This window comes from Taeniopygia guttata, chromosome 1 (assembly GCF_048771995.1).
Source record: "Taeniopygia guttata chromosome 1, bTaeGut7.mat, whole genome shotgun sequence".
NCBI classification, from domain to species: Eukaryota; Metazoa; Chordata; class Aves; order Passeriformes; family Estrildidae; genus Taeniopygia; species Taeniopygia guttata.
The window spans coordinates 106,815,836-106,841,247 of record NC_133024.1 but is presented as its reverse complement, the minus strand read 5'-3'; the positions used below and the strand labels follow the sequence as shown (position 1 = coordinate 106,841,247).

The 25,412-nt window shown below is 34.3% G+C and overlaps 1 protein-coding gene across 2 annotated transcripts in view; it reads left to right on the top strand.

The window, feature by feature from the left end:
• Positions 1 to 25,412, top strand: part of CFAP47 (cilia and flagella associated protein 47) — a 254,052-nt gene that overhangs the window by 86,219 nt on the left and 142,421 nt on the right. For both annotated transcript variants that reach the window (XM_030282490.4, XM_072934926.1), the window contains 6 exons: positions 2,942 to 3,009; positions 3,839 to 3,984; positions 8,803 to 8,905; positions 9,794 to 10,020; positions 12,704 to 12,884; positions 22,041 to 22,237. In XM_030282490.4, coding sequence (XP_030138350.4) covers positions 2,942 to 3,009; positions 3,839 to 3,984; positions 8,803 to 8,905; positions 9,794 to 10,020; positions 12,704 to 12,884; positions 22,041 to 22,237 — 922 coding nt within the window. The remainder of the gene's footprint in view (positions 1 to 2,941; positions 3,010 to 3,838; positions 3,985 to 8,802; positions 8,906 to 9,793; positions 10,021 to 12,703; positions 12,885 to 22,040; positions 22,238 to 25,412) is intronic.

Below are 25,412 nucleotides of genomic sequence, written 5' to 3'. Positions count from 1 at the left end.
TTTACAATTCTGGGTAATATTTGATATCAAAGAAATCCAGCTACTCTAAGCCTTAGTACCTATTTTGGGCAGCTCCTGTTTTAGTTTCTATCCTACCCTTTGTGCTGAAATCATAAACTATTCCGCAGAGTGTGAAAACTGGTGAGTATCTTAGATGTGAATTTTGTGTTCAAATGTTTCAGTATTTTCAATGGATTTCTAAGCAGTTTGTTGAATCTCTTCTGTTTAATAAGATCTTTTCTTGCTAAACATCCTAAAGTTGATTGATTAAGATGCTGCTCTGTGAATTTAGGATTTTCTTATGGTGTCTGGCACTTTTTTTTACCCCCTTGGTAATATATAGAATCTGGAGCTATAAGCTAGTAAATTCTCCTCCAAATACATATAGGAAAGTAATTATTTATTTTTTTTCTGAGCATTTTTTTGGGTGGGAAACAGAGTTATTGGCTTGTTTGGAGCCTGGCATGAAGAGTAAAGTCACACCATGACAAAAAGATAGCTCATATGCCATGATGATGTATGAACACTCTCTGTGTTGACTGCAGAGATGATTTGCCTTTTGGTCTGTTTTGTTGGACCACCTGATAACATGGAAACCCAGTGGCTTTGTGATGTGCTGTTGGAACCAGTATCTGACTGTAGAAGATACTGGACTCTTACTTGTGCAAAAGTATGGAAGTAGGTTGGAATTAGATGATCTTCAAGGTTTCTTCCTATCCAGGCTGTGATTTTAATCTGAACTGTTTAGAATAACCCCAGCAAGAATGAATTGGAAGTATTCACACCTCAGCCAAGCAACTGAAAGGTGCCTTCATTAACCCATCCTCACCTGTAACATAATCTTGAACTTTTTGAGTAAAATTGTCTTACTCTGTCAGCAAAAACCCCCAAGCCAAATGAGGGGCAGATGGAGAAGTTGCTTGGTCTCTCTTTCCTGTGAGCTGCTTTCATTTCCCCTCAGTCCCCAGCTCCCTCTGCTCTGGCCTTAAATATTGAAAGACCACAGTCAGGTCTTCCTGGAGCCTTATCTCCTCCAGGGTATCTCTGTAGAAGTGCTCCAGCACTCTGACCCCTTCTGTGGCTCTCCTCTAGCAGCTTCTGTCTTTCTTGTGCTGGGGATGCTGAGCTGGAGGCAGCTCTGCAGGTGGGGTGCCACCAGGGCAGAGCAGAGGGGCAGAGTCCCCTCCCTGCCCTGCTGCCCACGGGGCTCTGGGTGCAGCCAGGACATGTTTGGCTCTCTGGGCTGAGAGTGGGCATTGCCAGCTCATCTGTAATCTTTCATTTACCAGTATGCCCAAATCTTCCTCCATAGGGCTGCTTTTGAGCCATTCATTCCACATTCTCTGTTGATCCCAGGGATTTGCCCGACCCAGGTGCAGTGAACAGTTTGTGTAGATTTATTTTATAGCAGCTTTAAGCTCTTCTCCCTAATCCTTTTCCTTATTTCTCTGTGTATTGAAAGAGGATGTATTGAACCAGACTTTGAACATAACCAAGCTTCTTATACCTTCTGAACTTTATTCCTTTCAGTTTTATTATTGAGCAAGATGCTATTTCTTTTTGTTATGGAAGAATGAGACACAATGTTCATGTCTTCCACAACACCGGTTTGTTTTCTTTTCCCATCACTTACCTGCAAGTGCTTTGTTCACTGAAGTAATAAAAAAATTGATACTGAGAGCAGTTAATACCATGTTAAATCAGTCTAATGATTGTTCATTGTTCAGATCTGAAAATAGGACTTACTCAATGTATGATTCTCACCAGTGAAAAAATGTAATGTGTTTTATTGTATTATTCTTATTATTTTTTCATATAGCTCTTCAGCTATTTGTTACTTTTACAGTGATTCTTCTGCTATAGTCTCGGTTTTTGCAAGCAGGATTTGGCATTCTCATCCAAAGATAAAGCATTGAGAGAAATGATGTTTTATATGAAATTAGTATTTTTTACAATGTGAGATACTTATTTGTAAAGTATAGTATAAATGGTATGTTGCATATACTCAGAGATCATTTTCCTTTCTGAAAAATGGTCTTTAAGTATAAGTATTAAAACAAATCTCCAGGGCAACATATTCTAAGAGTTTTGCACGTCCATTTATTTAAGGTTGTGATTTTTTCTTAGCCCAGCAAGACTAACTATTTATTTTAAGAGAGACCCAACATCAAACATTGTATGTAGTAATTGTTTGTTGTATGCTGGTTCACCAAATTGTACTGCCAGGGGGAATAACTTTTATGTGTGGATAATTTAAAATCAGAGTTTTGAGCTGAAACTCACAGTATTTTTTGATACATTACAGTATTGTTTTCAGCATCTTTGAGCTCTGTGCATGACGTAAATTAAGCAAAAATCTTCTTCCATAACTATAACTGCACAATCATCTTAACATCTGTCAACAGTGGTGGGAATTACTTGTGAAGAAGAATAGAAAACTACATAAAGTCACACTAAGAAAATGTGATGGTGAGGAGCACAGTTTGCTTTGGGAGGATGAAAGTTCAAAGGAGATTTTGTTTGAAGCTGTTTTTTTCTAGTATATCTGTTCTTTTCAAATACACTTGAAAGGCAATATTGTAATGAGCAGAGTTCAGGTGATTAGGTTAAGATTCATCCCTTTCTCCTTTCTTAGACAAGGCCTTGATTATGTTAGCTTTCTTTTGAATGACTAACATCAATGTTAATTAATATAGGTCATTCCTGTAGCCACCTCAAGTGGATAGGGTGATTTTTAACATTATTGGTTGGAAAATGGTTCCAAAATGTAGTGGTCTATTTTGATGGGTTTTTTTTGTGTTCAAAACATTTGCTTTTCTGGTATTTATTCATAAAACGGGGAACTAATTTGTAATAAAAATGTCCAGCTTTAGAATATTGTTTTAGAATATTGTTTTAGAATATTGTTTTAGAATATTGTTTTAATTTTTTTTCCTTTTAGTTCTGAAAATAGCATAATAAGTTCAAAAAATGGTGGACTGCCTGAAGATTCAAAGAAGGAGACTTGCTGTAAGTACCTATGCAATCTACAGAAGCAAGATTTTGACATCTAAGTATGTTCAATAAATATTATTTATGGATATTCTTAGTAACTATTATTTATAGTTTTAATAAAATCTTGGCCTCAAATTGTGCATCACAGTCAAAAATTCTGCCTGGAGAAGAGAAGGCTCCAGGGTGATCTTATTGTGGCTTTCCAGTACCTGGAGAGGGACTTTTTACAAGTATATGTAGGGATACAACAAGAAGTGATGTCTTTAAACTGAAGAAAGGCAGGTTTAGATTAGATATGAAGAAGAAATTCTTACTGTGAGGGTGGTGAGGCACTGGAACAGATTACTCAGAGAAGCTATGTGTGTCCCATCCCTCTTCTATTTGGCCAGAGTTTGGCATAATTTTCTTATGTGATTTCACTTGTTTTTGTTGTTTTCACTTTCACATACATTCTTGGGTACATAGTTGCTGCACTGAGAGTGAGATTCTTTGTTCAAATCGCAGTAAATTATACTTCTGATGTGAGTAGACTTTTTCTTAGAGGCTGTACCTCCTTAAGGAATTTTTAAAGTGAGAACTGTCTATTTTCCCCAGTTTTGTTTCAGTGTACAGAGTAAGAACGCAGGTAATTAGCAAAATGCATTTAAATAATACAGCATGCAATATTGCAGCACATCTACACAACTGTAACTGTAAATAGTGATTACTGGTTACAGGTGTGCCTTAAATACTGATTGCTACAGGAGGCTGTATACAGTATCTTTTTTTTTTAAACTCATGCAACTACTTTATTTTACAGCCTGTGCTGTTGTATCTAAACATCCACTTAAATTTATTTTAACAGCTGATCAGTTTGGCCTCCTGCATGAGTTCTTCAGTCCAATGGAAAAAATGTTCTTGAGAGGGAAATGTTCTGCAACCTTAGATATTCACTTCCTTCCCTTTTATCAGGAAAAGCGTTACTGCACTGTCATGCTGGTTAATGAAAAGGTAAGAATAAAGTGAATGTTCTGTGTTTATCATGTCAGGTAAGAATCAGGACTTTTTCCAGTTGTGCATGAGTAGGGTAAATGAGAGCAGTGCTTTGAAAAGGGACTTGGGGGTCCTGATCAAGGGCAACTGTTTACTGTCCTTTTACACATAATTTAGAATTATATGAAGTGCTACAGGCAACTTTTCACTTTAACACCACTAAGTAATAAAAAGTAATACTGCAGGGAATATTATTTTGGTGGCTTTTCTAGGCATCTGAGCTTCAGAAAAAAAAAGAAATTTAAATAATTTGTCTTGACGTGGATGCAAGAATAATGCATAGGCAGGGAATGGATAAAGACTTTACTGTTCAGTACTTCTCCATATATTCATTACTATATTTAGGGTATGCTGTCAAAGTAGAATAATAATTTTCTTTGCTGTCTCTTTTTAATTTTTTTTCTCAATCAGAGTTCCATTCAGTACAGACTGTACATGAATACTGACTCCACAACCTTTTAGTTTCTCTTGACTCATGTAGCCTGGGTTTTGCCCTATATACTTAATTGAAATTCAATCAGATCACCAAGATCTGATTTTGATCGTATTTCAGAACTTCCAACCTTGCAATCCAGCTTTTTGATGTTCTGGTAATACTTTATCTCAGTGGTCACAATCTTATTAGTGTCTTTAGTCCACCTTTTCACCTCTTTAACCTGTCTGCCGTGTTTTGTCTCTGGCTGTCAACGTTTTTCAAAACCCTGTTGTTTTCTATAATCTTCTTTTATGTGTGGCTGATCTCAAGGCTTGGATTCTGCTTCTTACTTTCCTAACAATGCCTCTGTGTTTCAGCTTCCCCTCTGTGCAATTACATACCTCTGCCTTTCTCTCTGCCACTAGAGAATTTGATGATTTGTAACAATGCATCTAAAACTAAATGACTTTTTCTCCTGCACAGTCTCAGCTTCCATATTCTTACCTGCTATAGAACATGGAACTTCTGATGTTTGGTGTTTGTGTGTTTGATGGGATTTTTTATTGCTTAAACATGACTTTGGCTATGCCACATGGCCAGCTTGATTTTTTTGTCTTGTTCATAAAGGAAAATAAGACTGATACAATGATGCCCAAGTCTGTCTTTCTGACTATGTCCAGGTACTGGCTATTTTTAAAGAAAACAAACCATACGACTGGGCATCTTAAAGAGTGTACAATTCTCTTTTCTTGAAAATTAGCTGAGATAGAAGAGGAATTTCTGTGGAATACCCATATGAAATAGTGAGCTCACACCTTATTGACAGCCAGTAATCACCCACAAAGAGTCCCCATGTCAAAGGTTAACAATCTTTGTGGATGGTTCAGTGGAAAATCAATCCAGTGCTCAGCATCATTCAAAGAGAGAAATTATTAGGGAAGAAATACACATCAACAGCAGTACATTCATAAAGGAATTTTAGGTCCATCAGTTTAATTCAATGAACTATCTAGATGCAGTCTCTAGACAAGGAAGAACTTGGCGTACTGCTGTCTGGGAGTAAATTTCAGAAGAATCTCCTTTTACCTGTTACTATTTTATACCCTGTAAATCTCTGCTATTGGCAATTTACCTGTTTGTTGTATTTTTATTAGAAGCAGAAGTCACACCTTGGCTGAGAAGAGTAGGCTCCTGCTACCCAAGGAATAGAGCCTGAAGGAGTGAAGGGAAATTTAGACATGTTAAGGAAAGAGTGTTAATCTAAGAGATGTGGTCAGAGCTGTAGGATGGTCATAGCTCAGGTGGAAAGGGAAAAGTACATTTCTGACAGCCCCAGTGTTGCCTCCAGTGGTGATGTAGAAATAAATTTACACACCTAGCTACTAGTCACTGTTCTTAACAAAGGTTTAGGTGACCTTTTCACAGCAAGAAGCATTAATACCTCAGAGAAGCTGCTGTTAATCCTGTATGGCAACTTTTTTTGGATCACTTGGTCCTTCCAGCTTAGCTGAGTAGGTGTGATGCATTTAAAGGCTCTTCAAAGTGCAAAGTTTTTGATATGCAGAACCCCAGGTTAGAAAAATTAGCTCCATCTACTTAATTGCATAATTTGTGAGGAATTGTATTAAATCTCCTAGGGAAAGATGAAACTGCAAGATAGCTAACATGATTTTAGGGCTCTATAGTAATGGCACAGGAAGAATTTGGCTTTCTTAAATATTTTGTATATGACTGCAATATTTCAATCATACCATTAACTGACAAAGAAGTGCAGCCACCATGTTGTATGATGACCAAATGACTTTATACAATGAGGAGTCTTGTATAATTCAAATATCAACATGTGCTATATATAAAATCTAACAAATAATTTAATTTAGCATTTCTGTGATTTTTTTTCCTGCCCACCTTTCCTACCCTTTTTTTCTCTTCCCTACAAATAGACCAAACTAGTAATCAGAGTAGATCTGTTCCTTCCTTACAATCAGTAATGGAAGTATTGAGATTTAAATCACTGCACTTGAATCTAATTGGGAATCCTATCCATCACTGCAGCAGCTATATATTTAAAATAACAGCAAGAGGATACACTGATTCAAGGCTTCTGGCCTCAAGGATGTTCCTTATTTTGAAATAATCTTTACATTAACTTTCATAAGGTTTGAAATGACAGAACAAGCCATTTAGCACATTTCTCAAGAATTTCTTTCAGTTCTTTTTTGTTTTTTAAGAAAAATTGAAACGGACATTTTTTCTGACTTCTGGCATAGATTTTTTTCATAGAAGATATTAAATATTGCTAAACATAACTGTATTGCTTTGTAAAAAATATATCTTTGTTTCCAGGAGGTAATTTAAATGTGAACAACGTGGAATTTTTAATGATAATAATTTATTAAATCATAGTTTAAGAATGTCAGTCCAGACTTTTACAGCTAAGTGTCTAGTATAAAAGTAAATTGTTTATTGAAAGAACACATTGCTGTCTGTTACTCTTACTTACTGGCTTGCACAGGTAACTATAAACTCCTAGTAGCCTTACATTCTTTTGAAACATCAGATAGCAATGGGATTGGACAGAAAGTTCATCAGCCCTTTTATTAACTATTTTCATTAAAAGTAAACCCTGCACAATGCTGATGCTGTCCTGTTTGCAGCCGATGGAAAATGGAAATATAAATCATTAAAACCATGGACATACAAGCTAAACTCTTCAAGTTCAGTAAAATACCCATTCTGTTCCAAAAGCTCAGTGGAAAGAAAACAGGATTTGTGTTCTGTGGAGATCAGAACCCCAGAATTCTTCAAAGCAAAGAGGAAATTGGGGAATTTTGTTCCTTCCTATAAGCATATTGATTTCAGCAAGGACAGGAAAAGCAGCTGATAGCAGAATGGCATCCCAGCAACCAGCACCTTCATAAAATCAGCTGTATGTGCTGTGAGCTTGTTAAGGGCCCTTATGGAGCCAAATCACTGTGTCAAACAGGAATAATTCCTGTTTAAATTGGTTCCCAGGAGTGGCTGTTTGTGTGTGAGAATCCAATTTTGCTGGAGGTTTCTTTAATCCTTCTCAAGGAAGATTTGTGTGAGCTCTTGAATCAAGGAAGGGGAGAAAATGCCATCAAAGTTGAATAGCTTTCCTTCTGCTGGGTCAGAAATATAATTGCAGTGTTTTCAGCCTTAACATAAATATCTGATGAAACTACAAATGAAGGCAAAGGAAAAACCAGGGTTTTCCTATACAATTGAGCAGTATTAACAGGAAAACATTGTGTCAGTTTGCAGATGCACTAAATTATAGAAATAAATTATTTCCTTCATATCTGGGATGAAGAGTAATAAACAGAATACAGGGTGGAGTATTACAGAATATGGTTTATGAAAATAAAGAGAGATAGAATGTGCAAATTATACCAGTTGTTTCAGAGGCATTTAATTCTTTATCTTGCAATCAGTAGAAGCTAAAATTGTCTGAAAAAATTGTGGTAAACACAAAGAAATTATCAAAGCCATATATGCATTATATATGTTAAATTTCCTGCCTAGTTCAGATAGGTTTATGGTACCTAACATAGATATCTTTTTCATTTGGGCCATTCTGATTGTTGGTCTTTCATTTGGAGTACTTTCAGTGAGTTTTCTTCAAAAATACTTTTCTGTCTTTCATATGTACCTTATTTTTTTATTCCCTCTATAATTAAATTGTTATTTCTCTGCTAATTAAGTTAACCTTTCCTGTATTAAAAATTACTGTCTTGCTTTGTTGTAGGTCATCTTTATATTTACTTTCAATCTTCTGTAGATTTTCCATTTTTAATGAAATAATCAAAATTTACTAACTTTATTTTTTTTAAAGAGAATTTGTACATGATGCTAACCTTCTTTGACTTACCTTTTTTTTTTTGCTTTCTAGAGAAATGTTTCTGGCTCAAAACTATTGTAAACCTTTTTAAAAAAAATTCCAAGTGGTGAAAAGCAATGCAGTTTGCTCATGAACATGTTTAAATATATGTAACTGTTGTAGGTAGTTAGAATTCAAATTTTTGCTGTATTTATTGGTCACAGTACCCTTATTCAGTTAAATTACATGAGGAGTTTGAAAGGATTCTGCTTTTTGAAATTTCTTGACTTTTTAGATTTAATATTATTAATTAAAGTTACTTTATTATCATAACATGGCTTGAAATAATAATTTTCTTATATTTAGGCATAGTTTTTAAAAACAGTTCTACATATCTAAATTATTGCTTAGGTCAGATCTGAGATGTCACAAGGATATCTGCTGTTAGTTGTAATACTTTGCCTTCTGTTCTGCATGAGTTTCTCTCTGAAGTGTCTGGATGTGTGTCCTTGTTTTTCAGATTGGAGACTTTGTGTACCTGCTTGAGGGAATGGGTGATTTACCTCTGTCTTCAGAATTGCCTGCCTTGGATAGTCCAAATGTTTTGCAGGCTACCTCAGAAGGTACAGTGAATAGAAGGGAAAAGAGTAAAATAGAGCAAAATTTATTTTTTTGTAAATATTATTTTATTTATATGGATTTTTCTTAAAATTATTAAATACATGTGGTAAAAAATAAGTTGTTTAGAGTGAAGTGTAAAAAATACATTAGAATGAATATATGCAATATTTCTTCTAATGTTTTCCAGTCCATTCTCTTTAGAGCATCAGCTAGTTGCTGGTGATCTTTGTCTTGTATTGTTTTTAACATAGTCTACATAAATACTTTTTCATAATTTTTCTTATTTTCTTCTAAATATAGGTTTCTAGCCATATGAACCAGGACAAGTCCTAGTTATCTAGAAATTTTCTAGCTTTAAAACACAAATTTTGTGTGCAGTGATATGATATTCCAATGATATTCCTTTTGTCTTCAAACAGCCAGGGATAAACTGCTGTCCATCCTGTTTTAGAATCAGTGTAGCTGCTACTTGAAATAATTTCCGAGAGTTTCTTTTAGAGGAGATAAAACATCACCTAGGGGGTAAAAGTATGGCTGTGTTGTGTAGGTAGCAGAAAGACTTTGGTAAACTTTTAATATTGTCATAATGGTAGTAACACTAAAGTCTGAGTTTTTTTTATTAGCTATTTGTTAGCTCTGTAAGCTAAATTTTGGGTTGCATTTCAGTCTGCTAATTTTTACTTCCCTATCATGTTGAAAAATAAAATATTATAGGTAATAAATGGCATGTACTAGGTTAATAGCATGGAATTAAACCTTGAAAGAATTTTGTATTCTTATTTTCTTTGGAGATTAGAAATTTTAAATACTCTCTGCAGTTCCACCAGCCGATAAATAAATATGGTGTTTGGTTTTGTTTTGCCTTTTCATTTCTTTGGGCTTTTTAACAGATGCAAGCCCAGTACAGCCAGTTTTATATTTGAAATGTGCACTTGGTCAGACTTTGGAGGAAAATCTGAGGATTCCATTGATCAATGAGGCAAGAGAGAGGGCCCTGGCTCTGGCTGCACAGCAGCAGATGTCCTCTGTTGAGTATGAAAGGAGGTTGATGACTGGGACTTTGCAGAGCAGCAGCGTTCGAGTTGCAGCTGCATTGCTGGGGCTGTCCAGAGTTGAGGTGAGAAACACAATTATCTGGTTCTGTAATTAAATTTAGTTGTCCTTGATTTATAGGGCTGAATTGTTTCTATGTTTCAGGTAATAGTGTGAAGTTACTTTTTTTTTCACACATCTGTATTCTGACAGTTACTAATCCCAATTCCCCCTCAGGCACTGCAATATTTTACATGTTCATTCCGAAGCTACTTGGTCACCCCGTGTTATTATGATGTCCTTCCTTTAAGAAAACTCCACTGCAGTTAAAAAAAGTACTAACAATTTACTTTACTTCTGAAAAATATCTCTTGATTAAAAAACCTGTCATATTCTATGTAATAGGTATCTGTATTAGTAACCTTCATTATGCATATTTTTGTAAGAAATTGATTTTTTTCCCCAACCCAATAAACCTTGAGAATAAATGAAGGAGCTAGACAGATGTTCCCTTGTCTTGCAATCAATGCAAAATAGTTTTTAAAAGCCTTCAGGTTTTTGTAATAAGATATAGCCCTCTTCTTATGCATCATTCCAACCTATACATATTTTCCTAAGATTTCAACATCTAGAAACAAAAAGTTCTCACAAGATAGTCCAATAAACAATCAGTTATTACTTTTTCCACTTTATCCTTTACTGGTTTACAAGATGCCAGGAAATACTTGAAATGTTCATAGACTATGTAATAATAACTAACTGCGTTTTTTCCTAACTTGCATTTAAAAATGAAATAACATGAACAAGGATCTTAATAAAAAAAGTATTTCAGTGAGTTTTTAAATAATAAGACATTTCTTCAAGATAATTATAATGCAAATGAGTTCAGTACTCCAGGAAAGGTCATCTTATAGTTATACTGTCAATTAAAATTTAACAAAACTTTGTAGTCATGTTCAGTTTTTGTTTCAGTGTTGGAAAGTAATCTAGTTATAAAAATAATTTATAGGTATAAATTTTTATTTGATTATGCAGAAGATCAAGTCATATTCAAACTGGTAAATGTATGTAATTCTTGTGGTTAGGAACCTCCCATTACAAGTTAGAATTATTTTTTTTCCCACTGCAAAATATTCTGGCATTTCATTCTTATCAGAGAGAAGTGGAACTTGCACCTAATATAGCAATTCAATTATTTGTACCTATTGGTTTTTTAATTAATTTTGTGTGCATTTGAGAGGGAGTAATGTCAGAGCCCAGTCTTGTATGATAGAAATGAGTGAATAATGAGCTCAGATTTTCAACTCACATAACAATTTTCCCGGTTCCTTCTGTAAATTATATTTGCACAAGGTTGTGCAAATACAGTAGTACAAGAACTATCCTAAGAATTTGGTTTGGTGTGAATTTTTTAGGCAAATACATGTGTCCAGTTGCTCTTCATAGAATAAGAATTTTGAATAACTATCTGTTTCTATATTTATTCTGACAAAAAACCTATATTAATAGCTAAATCTTAACAGCTTCCCAATGTCCATATGTACTTTTTGTTTAACATTGTATTGTCACTATGGAAGGCTAGATTAATGGTCAAAACAAAGCAATGTCAGAGTGTGGGTCTGCTTTCTAAAACCAGCAAGGGAATGTGGGATGAAAAAAGCAAACCAAAAAAACCCCATCACCAACCCAATGCAAAACCCAAGTCTAGGTGATTTAAACAGTAATTTGACCATCTTACACTTAATGGTGATCTTTCAGAGCAACTGCTTTTCCTTTTAAATTGAGTTTTTGAATTCCCACAATGGATTTGCGTTCCTTGGCCTACTGAAATATGTACTGTGATACCTGCAGTCCTGGCAGTATTTTAAAGCAAAAGACTTTGAGAATAAACCAGTTTTCTTATCAAAACATGACTATTTCCATACTTATCTCTATCCTAGATTTGCTTCAAGATAATTCACAGCAGTCATTAATTCAAAGCCTTGTCTGTAACAAAGACATTACTCGGTTTAAAATTTGTTCAGCTTACAGTTACTCTTGAGCATTGAAATTATGGTGTGTTATTGGATTGAAAATGGCAATTTTGAGCAAGTAGTGTATTAAATCATTGCAGTATTTTCGTAATGTTATCCTACAGGAGTCAAATTAAGTTCATTAATAGGTTCAGATGCCTGCATTGAGCTTGCCTAAATATACTGTTCTAATCCTTTACTAATACATTTCATGATGTTGATTAGCAATGCTTTTTACCAAGAGGAGGAGCTAAATTGTCTCTAGAATTGTTTCTAAATGCCCATATTTCTAAAATACATTTTCAGCATTAAAATATCAGTTAGCTAATAGTTATCCCTTGCAAAAAGGCAAAATAACTTTTCTTTTTCATGCTTCTTATTACTCAGAAACTTTATGAAGTAGGAGAAGAAGCATCTTTCTGTTACTGATACAAAATATTTTTCTTTTTATGTTTTTTTTTTTCCCTTTTCTTGCCTTTCCTGCATATGCATTAAGGCTAGCAGAGATTATTTCTGGGTAAGCTATGGTTTTACTGTAGATTTCAAAATGCCTTATTCTTAAACAAATGTTTCAGATGCATGATGTCTAAAAGTATCTTAGAAGTCAGTTTTTATTTGGAAGGATCACTCAAAATTGCTATGTGAGTTTCTTAATTATCAATTCAGTTTTAGAATTGAGCCTGTACAGTTTTGCATTTTTCAACCTGAAAATTGAATATGATTGCTCAGCTGGATACATTATGGCTTCACTTGCAGAGACGTGCACTTTTGGAACCTCGCAGGCACCCCTCCGAGCTGAAGTACGTGGATTACAGTGTAGAAGTGAGCATGAACAACCTCTTTGAAGTTCCTAAAAAGTTCTCTATTCCAGTGTTATCTTCAACCAGAGTTAATTTGGACACTTCATTAGTCCCGTGCCCTACATCTCAGAAAACAGGTAATAGTCTTAAAGGTGATTAATTTGACTGTATTCTTTTGCCAAGATAATCCTTAAGGTTTTCCTGAGTAGATCCAGAAAATTATCTTTCTTTCCTTTCTTCTATTGAACAACTTTGCCTTTCTTGTCAGTACCCAAGTTCTAAATATTATATCAAACCAGTGCTTTCCCCTTGAAATTAGTTTGTTGATTTTCTCAAAGGCACACAAGCACAGGAGACTTGCTCTAAAAGACAAATTAATATGATCTGTTATCTGACAGATCCTAAATTTATGCTCCCTTCCCATTTCTCCCTTCCACTTCTCATCCAGCGCTGATCTGTGTTCAAATTGTGACACTCATATCACATCTCTTTTCTTGTTTGCCCTCCTCAGTCAGCCAGAGGGAGATTTCAGCTAATGAAATCCATGAACAGTTCTGCATTACCTTTCAGAGTGATCTTGCCATCTTTGGTCAGTCTGTTGTCTCTAATTTTTCTAGTATCTTGAATTTTATACAGAAATATTTTTTTGGGTTTTTTTTTTTGTTTGTTTGTTTACTTAAACCTGTAAAGCACTCTAGGTTGCATTTCTTAAAAAAACTCACAAGCAACTAGAGCCATTGAGAGAGCTGAAGTCTGGAGAAAAGGAGTGTCAGGGGGGAGCTTCATGCAAATTTGTAGAAACTTGAATTATACACTGTCAATATCTAGTTTTGTTTCACCAGTTCTTAATCAATGGAGTTCTTCTGCATATTTTTGCAGTTCACTTTTCCAAGTGTTACTGGAATCAGTTATGCTTTCATGGGCTTTGTTTTGACACTCATTGTGTATCGTGGTTTTGTTTATTCTATTCTGGAATAATAAAAAGAATCTTTATTACAGGTACTTTAATTGAAATAGAATTTACCTGCTATAAAACATTTTAGGGTGTGTTTTTAGGAAGATGGCAGCAGTAGTTATGGCAGTTTTAGAAGCAGGATTGGTGAGGGACTACAGGATGAGCAGTAAGTAGAAGCTGTAGAATAGATGTGACACTGAAGGCTGGAACACCTCACATGTGACAGGATATTTGCATCCTAGTTGAAACTCTTTCATTGTCAAGTTAATAACAATGTGTTTGTGTCATAATTACTGTAGAGGTGAAGTAAAAATAGTCAATGGCTTTTTTGAGTGTTTTAGGAGATTGTTTGGAGTACACTGTAGAAGAGCAGAATAACAGCTGGGGGAAAGAGAGCCAACTCTGCACACACAGATCTGATGTCCTGACAGGATCTCCATCATGGTCTCACAGCAAAGGTTCTTAACTGACCAGTTTGCAGATCACTGTTGCTTAGCAACTGCCCAAATGTTTTTAAAAAATAATTTTAAATGTGAATGGATTTATCTGAAAATTTTAGAATATTAATTTCATTGTATTCACTACAAAAACGTAGTGAATAATTGACATAATAAAAAATGTAGGAAATTAAAGACTTCTATAATATATACGATAATAAATTATATACTATAATAAATTACAGTAAAGAAGTAGTTATTTACTAGATCCTGCTGTTTCTTTATTCATCAAATGATATTAAGCAAATACTTGAAAGAGGAGAGTAATCAATGTAAAATCAGAAATTAGATCATATGGCAGCGTACATAATCTTTTTGATATATATTTTTTCTTTCTAGGATGGGTAGTAATTACAGAAGGATGTAGAAATGTCAAGATGATGCAGAAAAATAAATGGGGCTTCTGTAGTGAATTCAGAGAGGTGATGAGGTAAAGAACATCTGGAAAGGGAAGCTGATATAACCAGCTGAATAGCATGAAAACAACTGTCTTTCTTCTTCAGTAGGAAGACAGTGCTAAGTGATTGAGTGTATTTATTTCACTAATGAGGAAATACAGGAGGATTTACAGGCTCTTAGAATATTGTGACACAATATTGTGACAGAAGTCCCCAGCTGGTGGTCCTGGGTAAACCTTTGGTCTCATCTGAAAATTTTGACATCATTGTCTAAGAAAGCAGCAGTATTTTAGCCATGGTGGTGGCTTTGCCTAGGGTGGGAGTAGCTGGTTCTCTGAAAAAATGGCACTGCTTATATTTATGAAGAAAAACAAAGGTGGAAGCAAGCTGACTAAAATCAATCTTTGGATCAGAATTTCTTAGATTGCAGTAGCAGGAAGTGTGCAACCAGTGTTTTAAGAACTCTGCCAACAGGGAATTAGAAGGTAAAAAAAAATAAATCAATGCCACTCAAAGCATTTTCTTGTAAAATAGATCTTGTTAAATGACCTTATTACATTTTTGGCACTATTTACAGATCAAATAGATAAAGAGAGTGCAATATGTTTACCTTACTTCAAGTGTGATATCTTGATCAAAACCCATACTGTATACTTGTATAGATCTAAAATAATACATTTCCAAGGTTGAAAACCTTTAGCAAATAATAATTCATTATTGGAAAGTCATCAGAAAGGAAGTCCTTAGGAACCAGTAGTTATTGCACAATGTTTTCTACATTTCAGTAGTTGGGAAGATTATACAAAGACTTTGTTGAATTAGGAATGACACAGATTTTTGTGAAAGAAGTAAGTTGGAACTCTTACATTGTTATAAGCTATGAATTTTAGTGCAAGCAAATATGTAATTATATATTTGGAACAAAGTCTGCATGCTAAACCATTTGGTATTGTTTAACCTCGCCATGGTGGTTGTTCACCTTTGTGTCAAATGGGATCTTTAAGAGCTGTAGTTTCCCTCTATCATTAGAAATAACCTGGGAAATAATTCGATTCCCATATTAGGGAGCTATTATTAGCTCAAGAGAAACGTAATTGACAGTAAAACTGCGATGTTTTGCAAACGAAAGAATGGTAGATTGAAGATTCAGAAAGTCGTATTAGGCATAATTGAAAAATGTTGCAACATTGAAATATGTTGCCTTTTTCTTAGACGGGTGCTGTGAAAGAATTCAAAGTATAAAATGTAAAGTGGGACTAAAATAATGGCTCCAAATTTAGCAACTGAGAAGTAGCATGCAAAACCACCTCCATGCTTCACCAAACCCACAAGTTCCTTCTAAAGGCGAAAGCACAATAAACTTTGAATAGAGAGGTTTTATGGCTCAGAGTCGTAACTTGAGTTGTAACTTTGCTTATCAGTGTCACTGACTTTGTAATGCATATATATGTTTATGATCTCTATAATAATTTAAGATTTCCTGCCATACAGTCTTATTTTACAAAGCTGTATCTGTGTAAGTGAGCATGCTCTTCCTGCAGGTGAGGACCATGTTTGGTATGTCAGAGCTATTGTATTATCTCTGTTGAATAGCTTTTATAAGCATTTTTTCTGCTGAATATTTGTTGGTCCTGTCCAGCAGCACAACACACACTGTGTTTAGGAAAGAAGGAAATAGCTGTGAATTTTTAAGCAGAACTGTGAAAACCAGTGCAAAAGTCAGTGCTATTTGTCTTTCCAGCAGTTAATCTGCTGAACATCAGCTTTGATTAAGCTTTAACAAAGCAGAACAACTTCTTAGGCAGTTTGGTTTCTTTGAACAACATGGTTTTTATGCTAAATTATGTTACTTATCAAAGATGAAATAACACAGGTATAAAGGGGAGGAAGGGCTTTGTTTTGCAGTGATGTCTCCCAGAACGTTTGAGAAATCTGCAAAGCAGCAGAGAACCTATCTCACAGTGTGAACTAAAGCTGTCAGCCTTACTTCCCACTCTGTTTTTCTGACATCAGCTCCATTGTTCTTTCATCAAAGGATTTTTTGTAAAATTTTGAAAAACAAGGGTCCTTGAATGCATGACTTAAAAAATACAGTACAGGTATGGAAAAATGCTGTTGTATTATGAAGGAGAACATAATACTGGAACAGCACATCCACTTCTTGTTCCACACTTCAGACAGAAGGTAGCAAATGAGGAAGGGGTCAGCCAAGTTCTGTCATAATTTTCAAGATCTTGAAAAATTGAATACCTTGATGATTCCATGATCTCTGAGGGAAACAGGTTCCTTTCAGGTTACCTTTAATTATTTAAAAAGGGAAAATATTTATGACTATGAAGACTGTTAAGCGCTCTCTGCAGAAAATACAGCACATTCTATGTAAGACAGAGATTTGTAATGAAGCAATTTATGATTGCTGTAAAATTATGTGAATGAGTGGTTTATCAAATGTGAATAAACTCAAGAAAAACAAAAGTCTTTCTACCACTCAATCTTAAAAAATAAACGGTGGAAGCTTTCCTAAGATGCACACTTTTGCCCCAATTGTCAGGTCAGGTCATCCTTAATATAAGAATTATTTGGTAAAATTCTAATACCAAGAGAAACATCCAATAATATGTGTTTTGGTATTAAATAAGGATTTATCCCAGAATTAGAAAATTCTGGAATTTTCTGGAATAGGCTATGCCTTTATACATTGTAACGTGACACTGACAATTGCTCTGAGTAATGGAAACATAAAAGTTCCTGAGGCAGAGCACCTCACAGAGCTGCCTGTGACAGTACATCAATACTGAACCATCTGAGTACTTTATAAGAAGGCCTTCCGGTTAACTTGGTTTTCTTTTTTTCAGACTGTTTTTTTCTTGTTTGCAATCTTCTGCCTTGAAATGACTTTAGTTTGCCACTTGTGCTATTAGCAGGAAACCTGATAGCAATTGGACTAGACATTTTTTACAGGAAAGAAAATATATGGGAGTAAATGGCTGATAGCAATTGCTGTTCTGAACATTGCAGCAGCATGTGTCAGTACCAGCATATTAATACCTTATTTTATACCTTTTATTAATAACCAAATCCCAACACACAATAAATACAATAAATAAATACACAAATATGTTCCATCAGTAGTAGTAGATTTGTGCAGTTCTATAAGGTACTGGTAGATTTTAATTTTCAAATGGATATGCACCTAAGCAAGTGTGTCCTGATAAGCAATTTCTGTAGTTTATTTGCATGTGCGTTATGGAACTTTTCTAAGGCAAGCATGCATTACTTGCTATGGAATGCTTTTTGTCATTCCATACGGTTTAGAGTTTTTCCTATGTTTATAAAAACAAACATGGAAAACCTAGGCATGAATGTAAAACTAAAACCTTTTTCTGATGGCTGGGTTGTACTATTTCACATCAAAATTGTCCATATAAATAAGTAAAGCTTACAATTCATTTTCAATGAATAAAAGTTGTTTGACCTTGCTATCTAATTTAGATACAGTCTCAAAAGCTAATATTAGATTCCTGTTACCTCTTCCTACAGGATTTGAAAATGTTGGCTCCCTGCTGTTACACTTACAAAGAATATCCAAGAAGAGTTCTCTTTTTTCTTTTTTTCTTTTTTTTTTTCTTTTTTCCCCCCTTTCTACCCAGTGAATGATAAAAAGTCGTTGTCTACAGAACTATTAGGAATTGTTAGATATTTTCTACTTTCTCAATAATTGTACCTGCAGTTAATTTATTCATATTGTTCTGACTTCTTTGTGGTTTCTGGTTAAGATACTAGTGACTTACTTTTTTCTCCTTTTTAAACAAAGAAAACCTTTCTTCAGAGAAATCTAGATCACAAAAAGAAACGAGCCACACCACAGAAATCTCTAGCTAGCTCTTATTATATCTTTTCACTATAAGCCTTCATTAATAATTATGCATTAAATTATTATTTTGCAGTAAGTGATAAAAAAGACTTGGTTGTGGTCCTCTCTCCATGTAATATTTCCTTATGCATTCAGTGCAGTCTTTGTAATAATTCTGAGCTTTCTTCCTTGTTTGTAAGAAATTTCGTTCAGTCTTCCATGCACAAAGAATCAGTTTTGAAATATTTTGTAAGTTTTGAATGTGTGTTTTAGAGAGACCTTAGCTCTTGTTGTATTTTAGATCAAGAGTCTTTGATCTATTTTATCAGTGTAATTCCTTATAATTTGGCTAATCCCTTCCAGCAGGGGTTGTTCATCAAATGGCTTTAGAAAACACCTTCATGTCATGGTTCTTAAAGCTGTATTAAGTAACCTTGGCAGCATTGCTCACTGATGTAGTGACTACTGGTTTCTAGAGTGCCTATGAATATTTTTCATAAATATTAGGCTCAATTATTATTAAACAACCAGCCCCCTACAACTGCTTTACTGTAGTGCCACACAACTCCTCACTGGCTTCTGAATGATACACAAACACAGCAGCTGAATATTCATAACAAGACATTGAAAAAAAAAAAAAAGTCTCCCATTTTTATTTTGAGATCAATTAAGGAAACCCTGATTTCATTCTTTTTTTCCCCAGTAGGTCTTCATTTACTGATTAAGTGTATTTAACTTTTTGTTTAGGTATATAACAGTATACTATATCTAAACAGAAAAAGGAAAAAATAACCAGTTAGTAGGTTTTTTAGAAACCCTTCTACAAATCTGTTTGATTAAGATAAAGTGAAAATAAATAATAAATAAATGTACACAGTGGTAGCAAAATATTTTAAAACTTTTAAGCACTCAATTAAGGATATAAAAGAGTAGTTTCTTTTTCAAGACTACTGAGTTGAGTGATGTTCCACTTCAGATGAGCCCATTTGAAGACCTAATATATAAGAAGAAGTCAGAAGAGTCTGGATTCTTAATATGGTTGCTTATTTAACCTTCTGGAAGTCCATACCTGCAAATTCAGTCTTGTTAATTTAACCAGTTTTTGTGACACATGCATAGTGTCAGAGACTGAGATACGTTCAGTGAGAAATTTAGCTTTGAAACTCTGAATAGATAGAATCACCATTGTTGAACAAAAGCTAATATAATGTGCAATTACTTGATGAACTGCTGAAGTCCAATAGTTTCCTACCTTCACAAATTATGACAGCAGATTGTGGTGTGGAAGAGTAGCATTTCTATTTTTTACTCATTTCATCCTCCCACAATTTGTAATAAGGCTAAACAGTGATTACTGAGGGCCATTATTACTGTCTTACATAATATGTTTTTTCTTACATTTTAATGTCAAAACAACTGTCATTACTTTTCTTTGAAAGGTATTGTTTTTAGGCTAATGCAGTTAGAGGACTTAATTTGAATTCAAGCAGATCTGAAATGATGAGTTATAAGATTTTTAAGAACCAGAGGGCATGAACTTTGTTAATTTTGGTGATGAGATTGTATTTTGCAATAAATAAATGACACAAAAGACCAGGCAGTTGCCAGAGGACATGACCAGTGCCTATGTGCTATAATTTAGTTTTCCAACAATGCATGGTGCAATTGTACACTGAAAGTTCAGTTTTTGCAAATACCCCTGTTTTGACAACTGTCTCACAACGAAACCCAATATGATCAAGTGAATGTTTCCTGTAGGCATTTGTCAGACCTAAATCTAGAAAATAAAACTATCAGCTCATTTCACATGGAATGCTTCCCTGTGGAACAATAAAAATCCTGAGTAGGGATGGAAGCTGTAGCAAACCCCTGTATTGCTCTGACTTTTCACTGTTGAAGAAATACTTGCAGCCTCATTCTTTTTGATGGATGCAGGCTCTGTTTCCTGATACATGGGAATTAAATAAATGATGCCCATGGCTTACTGTTGACACTCTCTTCTTAGAAATTGTTAGGTAAGCCAGTGGTGGCCTCATGGATTACATTAATTAAATCTTTGAATATATCCCTAAATTAATCTTTGTTGAATGTCTAATGAGACTGAGAGAACAAAACATGCTAAGCTGAGGCATTTTTAAACTCAGTTTATGGTATTTAAAAACATTTTGAAGAAAAAAAAAAGTTAATCTTCATCTATAATTTGAGACAAAAGATTTCTGTAGTTATTTTGATTTGGAGGATCCATGTATCATTGCAGAAGATATTTATTGGGTTGAATAAATATAACCAATTTACTTGTTTTCCTTTTCATTCATTTTAGTTGAGCATAATATTTAAGTTATTCAACTGACTTATCCTCAAACATATTTTCTAGATGCATAAGAAACAATTTTTTTTACTAAATTAATGCTGTACTAAATATTATAATTATGGAATGTACTTTTTATTATTTTTTAAAAAATTTTTCTATAGAAAGCATTTCTGTGCCTTTCAAATATGGGTCCAAGTCAGGGAAAAACAACCCTAGTTATTAGTAATTAAAATTTCCATTTAGTGCAAGAAAGTAAAACTCATGCAGAAATGTATTGGATCTTTGTGTACACTGTATTATCTTTCTTCAAGTACAACAGAACCTTGTCTCTGACTTATCATCTTTCTCCAGCTTTAGGCATGTGTTTCTAACCTTGGAAAACAGTACAGAGAATCAGTCTTTGTTACATGTAAAACTACAGCTCTTACAGCTGCAGTCTTCATGTGGTTTTTCAGGTTCCTTAGAGACTCTGGGACTGGGGAGCTCTTTATGGCCATCACTGGAGTTCCTCATGTACCTCCTTTTCTCCTTTGGAAATGTGTCCTAAAAGGGCTACTGAAAATCCTGTGGAAGAGTCTGATCTTTTCTGTAAGCAAGCACAGAGGAGGAAATCTTTGCAGCAGACTTGTTAGAGCTGGCTCTGTGCAGAGATGGGCAGAATTTGTATTGCTTCTTCCTTGCTCTGGAGATTGCAGTGGGGAATTTTTCTGTGTGCTGCAGATTGGGAAAATGGGACTTTGCGTGAATCTATTTCAGCTTGGACACCCCAGTCAATTTTGGAATTGACGTACTTTCATACTTTCAGTACAAAATGTGGGATAGAAAAGGTCTAATGAGCTGTCATGAGAGCTACTACATTTAATAGAATTTCAGTAGTTGTTGGGTATACTCAGCCAAATATACTGCACTATCACTGATATCTCTTATGGTAGCTGTTGAAAAATGTGTAGTAGCTTATATAGTTTAAAAAAAAAATTACAGAAATGCATATTAAATTATATTCTTCTACTAGATTTAAGAGATATTTTAAAATACCTTTATCTGTGCACTACTAAAATCAATATAAAATATTGCTTGCATACTTCAATATATGATTTTTAGGAAACTAACTTACGTGGTAACACTCCTAAAACTCTGTTGTTTTGTGGAAATTTTTGCATGTACTGCTGGGAAGACTCTCCTGCAGTTTATTGGAAACCTCTTCAGATTCTGCTTGTGAATTCAATATTCCTGAAAAGCTTTACAACAGCACAATTTTTTTTTTTGTTTTGTTTTGTAGGTGGAAGTGATACAGTTGAGTTTCCTATAAAATTCACTCCTAAGAAACCTGGTTGCTACCACTGTCAGATTATTCTGAAGTCATCCTGTGATATTCGTGTCTATGAGGTTGAATGTGTGGTGAATGCAGATCAGGCTGATGCACAGCTCGAATTTGTAACTCCAGCTTACCAGACAGTGACTCAGGAAATTCCAATTGTAAGTTCATTCCTCTACTGCTAACAAAAATAAGATTCAGGATTTAAAAAAATGTAGATTTCAGATCAATCTTGTTAAAATTTACAGTCCTGAAATATAGAAATTCATGTACATACTAACTTGAGGATTATTTCTCAAAGTCCATGTTGTAGATAATGTAAAACCTGTTGGAAGAAATCATTTACTTCAAGTTAATTATTAGTTTGATGGGCTAATTTTTCATGTTTTTCTTCTCAAAATTGTTAGTCTGTTATTTAATAATGTTATCACAATGAAAATGAAAAAAGTAGTTTTTTTAATCTAGGGAAAAAATACACTATTTCTGAAGGAAAAAAAAGGAGAGACACTGAGGAATAAAATAGAAGAACTAGATTATATACAGTTAAAAAAATGTGGTAAGAATAACCAGTATATTGTGTATAGTTTCATCATATCTGTTTTGTGTATGAAACCCTTAGCACATGAGAGGTAAGACTGGAGAGAGAAGATGGGTACAATATAATCTCTCTCAGAAAATTATTGGTCAAATTTTAGAGAACTTTAAAATAAAACAAACAAAAAAAACCCCAAAATTTACAGGGAATGAACTTAGGCTGTGGGAGAAGGAATAAAGATTCTCTAAGAGATAGAACCAGTAAAAGATTTCCTGAGAGTTGAACTACAGTTTGGTCTATGTACTTTTGATTGGAGAGCCACTAAGGAATACTAGTGAGCTAATTTATAGAGAAATTATTCAGAGATTTTGTAGTCAAAAGAGCAGGGGAAGATTCAAACAAGAAGACTGAATATCTGGGAAAAGACCATGCTGAATGCTCTGTCAAATATTGAGAGTATACAAAAACGAGTCCATCAGAAAGGAAAAAAGAAAATTAAAGAAAACCATATTACGCTATCTCTTCTTGCACACAAGTTTTAATACATTAATAATTGATGTATTAAATAATGATTTTTTTGAGTGTTACATTAGCCTAAAAACAACTGATACATAACAGAGAAAGGGATTTTCTAAAATATAAGAGGATTTTCTACCTTGTTTAAACAGGCACTTTCTAAACAGATTGGCTTTATTCTTCTGATGGATTTATTTTTCACTTCAGAGTGTTCACTTTTTAGGAGTTAGATACTTGACATTTCTATATACACTCTGTCTACTTGGAGATTCTCTATCTATCAGAAAGTTTCCCATATTTTTATATTTTTATTAGCAGTGTTGTAGTTGTCATTTAAATTTTCTTATATATTCAGTGGAAAAAGATATGCTCATTGTGGAACTAAAGATGGAGTTATTCAATCTGCTAAAATTAGTTTCTTGAACCAAATATTTCATGCTCAAAGCACTTTTTACAGACACAAGCAAACAGTCATAATGTGTGTTAGGTGGAACACTTTATAAATGGAGCAAATTAAAATGGTCAGCTGGTCAGCTTAAAGCCACACAGTGAATTAGGGACAGGAACAGAATAAGAACCCAGCTGAATCTGAGATCTGTGGTTAGTTTCTTTTGGAGTTTCCAGGATTTTCTCAAACATGAGATGAATGTAACTGTTCCATCTCTGCCTTTGAGACTCTTCAGGTGTAAGTCCAATACAATTATTAGGTACCTTGGGTTGATCAGCCTATAATCCTGTGGGAAAGTTCTGACTCCCTTAGCATTAACTGTGTTTAAATTAATTCACTTGACAGGCTTTGGATGAGATTTTATATTAAGCAGAGATCTTGTAGGAATTAGATGATTAAATAATTAAAGCCAATAATGAACACGTATAAGGGATAGAATTTAACAAATATTTTATTTTAACTTCCTAATGTTGATGGTTGCCTTTAATATCTTTGTTTCGAAGACACTTGTAGACAAATTCATGTTGTGTTTGAAGGATTTGTTACAAAAGAATTTCACAGTGACCATGCTTTCAACTGCATTTCTCCAGAAGGCAAGTTTTTATGTTAGAGATTAATAAGAAATATTTGTATTACACATTGATGTAACCATCACTTTGTGGATAAAGGAAACATCTGATACCGATTGTACTAGAAATCACTGAAAACAAAACAACTCAAGCACCCAAATTTTCATGGCCCTCTTGTAGTACCTAGACCAATCCTGATGATGTTTTTTCTGTATCCTAAGTTTTCAAATGTTTTAAAATGTTAGCTTGACAGAGAGTGATGACTTGTCAATTTTACACCTGACCAGCTGATTTTCAAAAGGATAAAGCTTTTCCTGATATTGCGGAGATAAAAAAGCATGATACTAAAAAACCCCTTTTTGTTGTCTTTTTTTTCCTTTTCATTTTATCCTTGGCATAAGGACATCATACTATTTTCTTTTGTGTTTTCTACCAGAGATGATGTCATTGTTATTACAGAATTGGAGACGTGGTGATGCAAATTTTTGGTAAAACTGAGGCACTACACAAACCTCAACATTCCATGCAGGCATTATGTGCTCAGCTACTGCGAAATTTAGCAACTAACACTGAAGCATTAATCACACATATTGATCAAACCTTAGATCTATGGTACTGCAGATGTGGGTAGCTCTGGGTTACCTCTTATGACCACAGGTTCTTTGTTCCTGAAACTTTCATAGACAGAAACAGAGACTGGAGTATCATCTCTATTCCCTGAAATCCATTCTTTATCTCTGATGTTTGTATACAATTTTCCATGGATGTAGACCATTATAGGTCAAAAGATTAGCTCCTTTTTTTATAGATCAGACAAAATTAATATTTTCTATTTGAAAAGGCATAAATTAGCTCATGAGTGACAGTTTATTTTATCTTTCAGATGAGTGTTTTATTATTTTTTTTTCCCAGACTGGATATTTGGTCATCTGGCTCTTTCAAATAGTAGGAGGCTGAATAGCATTATTTTTGTTTTTCTACTTTTAGGCAGCCTCTAAGCATGCATTATGAAATATCCCACTTTTTACCATAATCAATCAGTCTTGTGATACATCTGGGTGCAAGATAAACATGTTTCTTATATAGGCTCAGGCTCCTATTGCTCAGGATGGGCATTCTTTTAAGTAGTTTATTTTCTTCAAAGACCAGATTCTGAGAGCACAGGACTGTAAATTGTCCTTTGGAGATGGAATTCTCAATTCATAAGACTGTTCCTGTAACACTGCAGTGGCCAAATGAAGCAATATAAGCCAGCACACCACATCAGC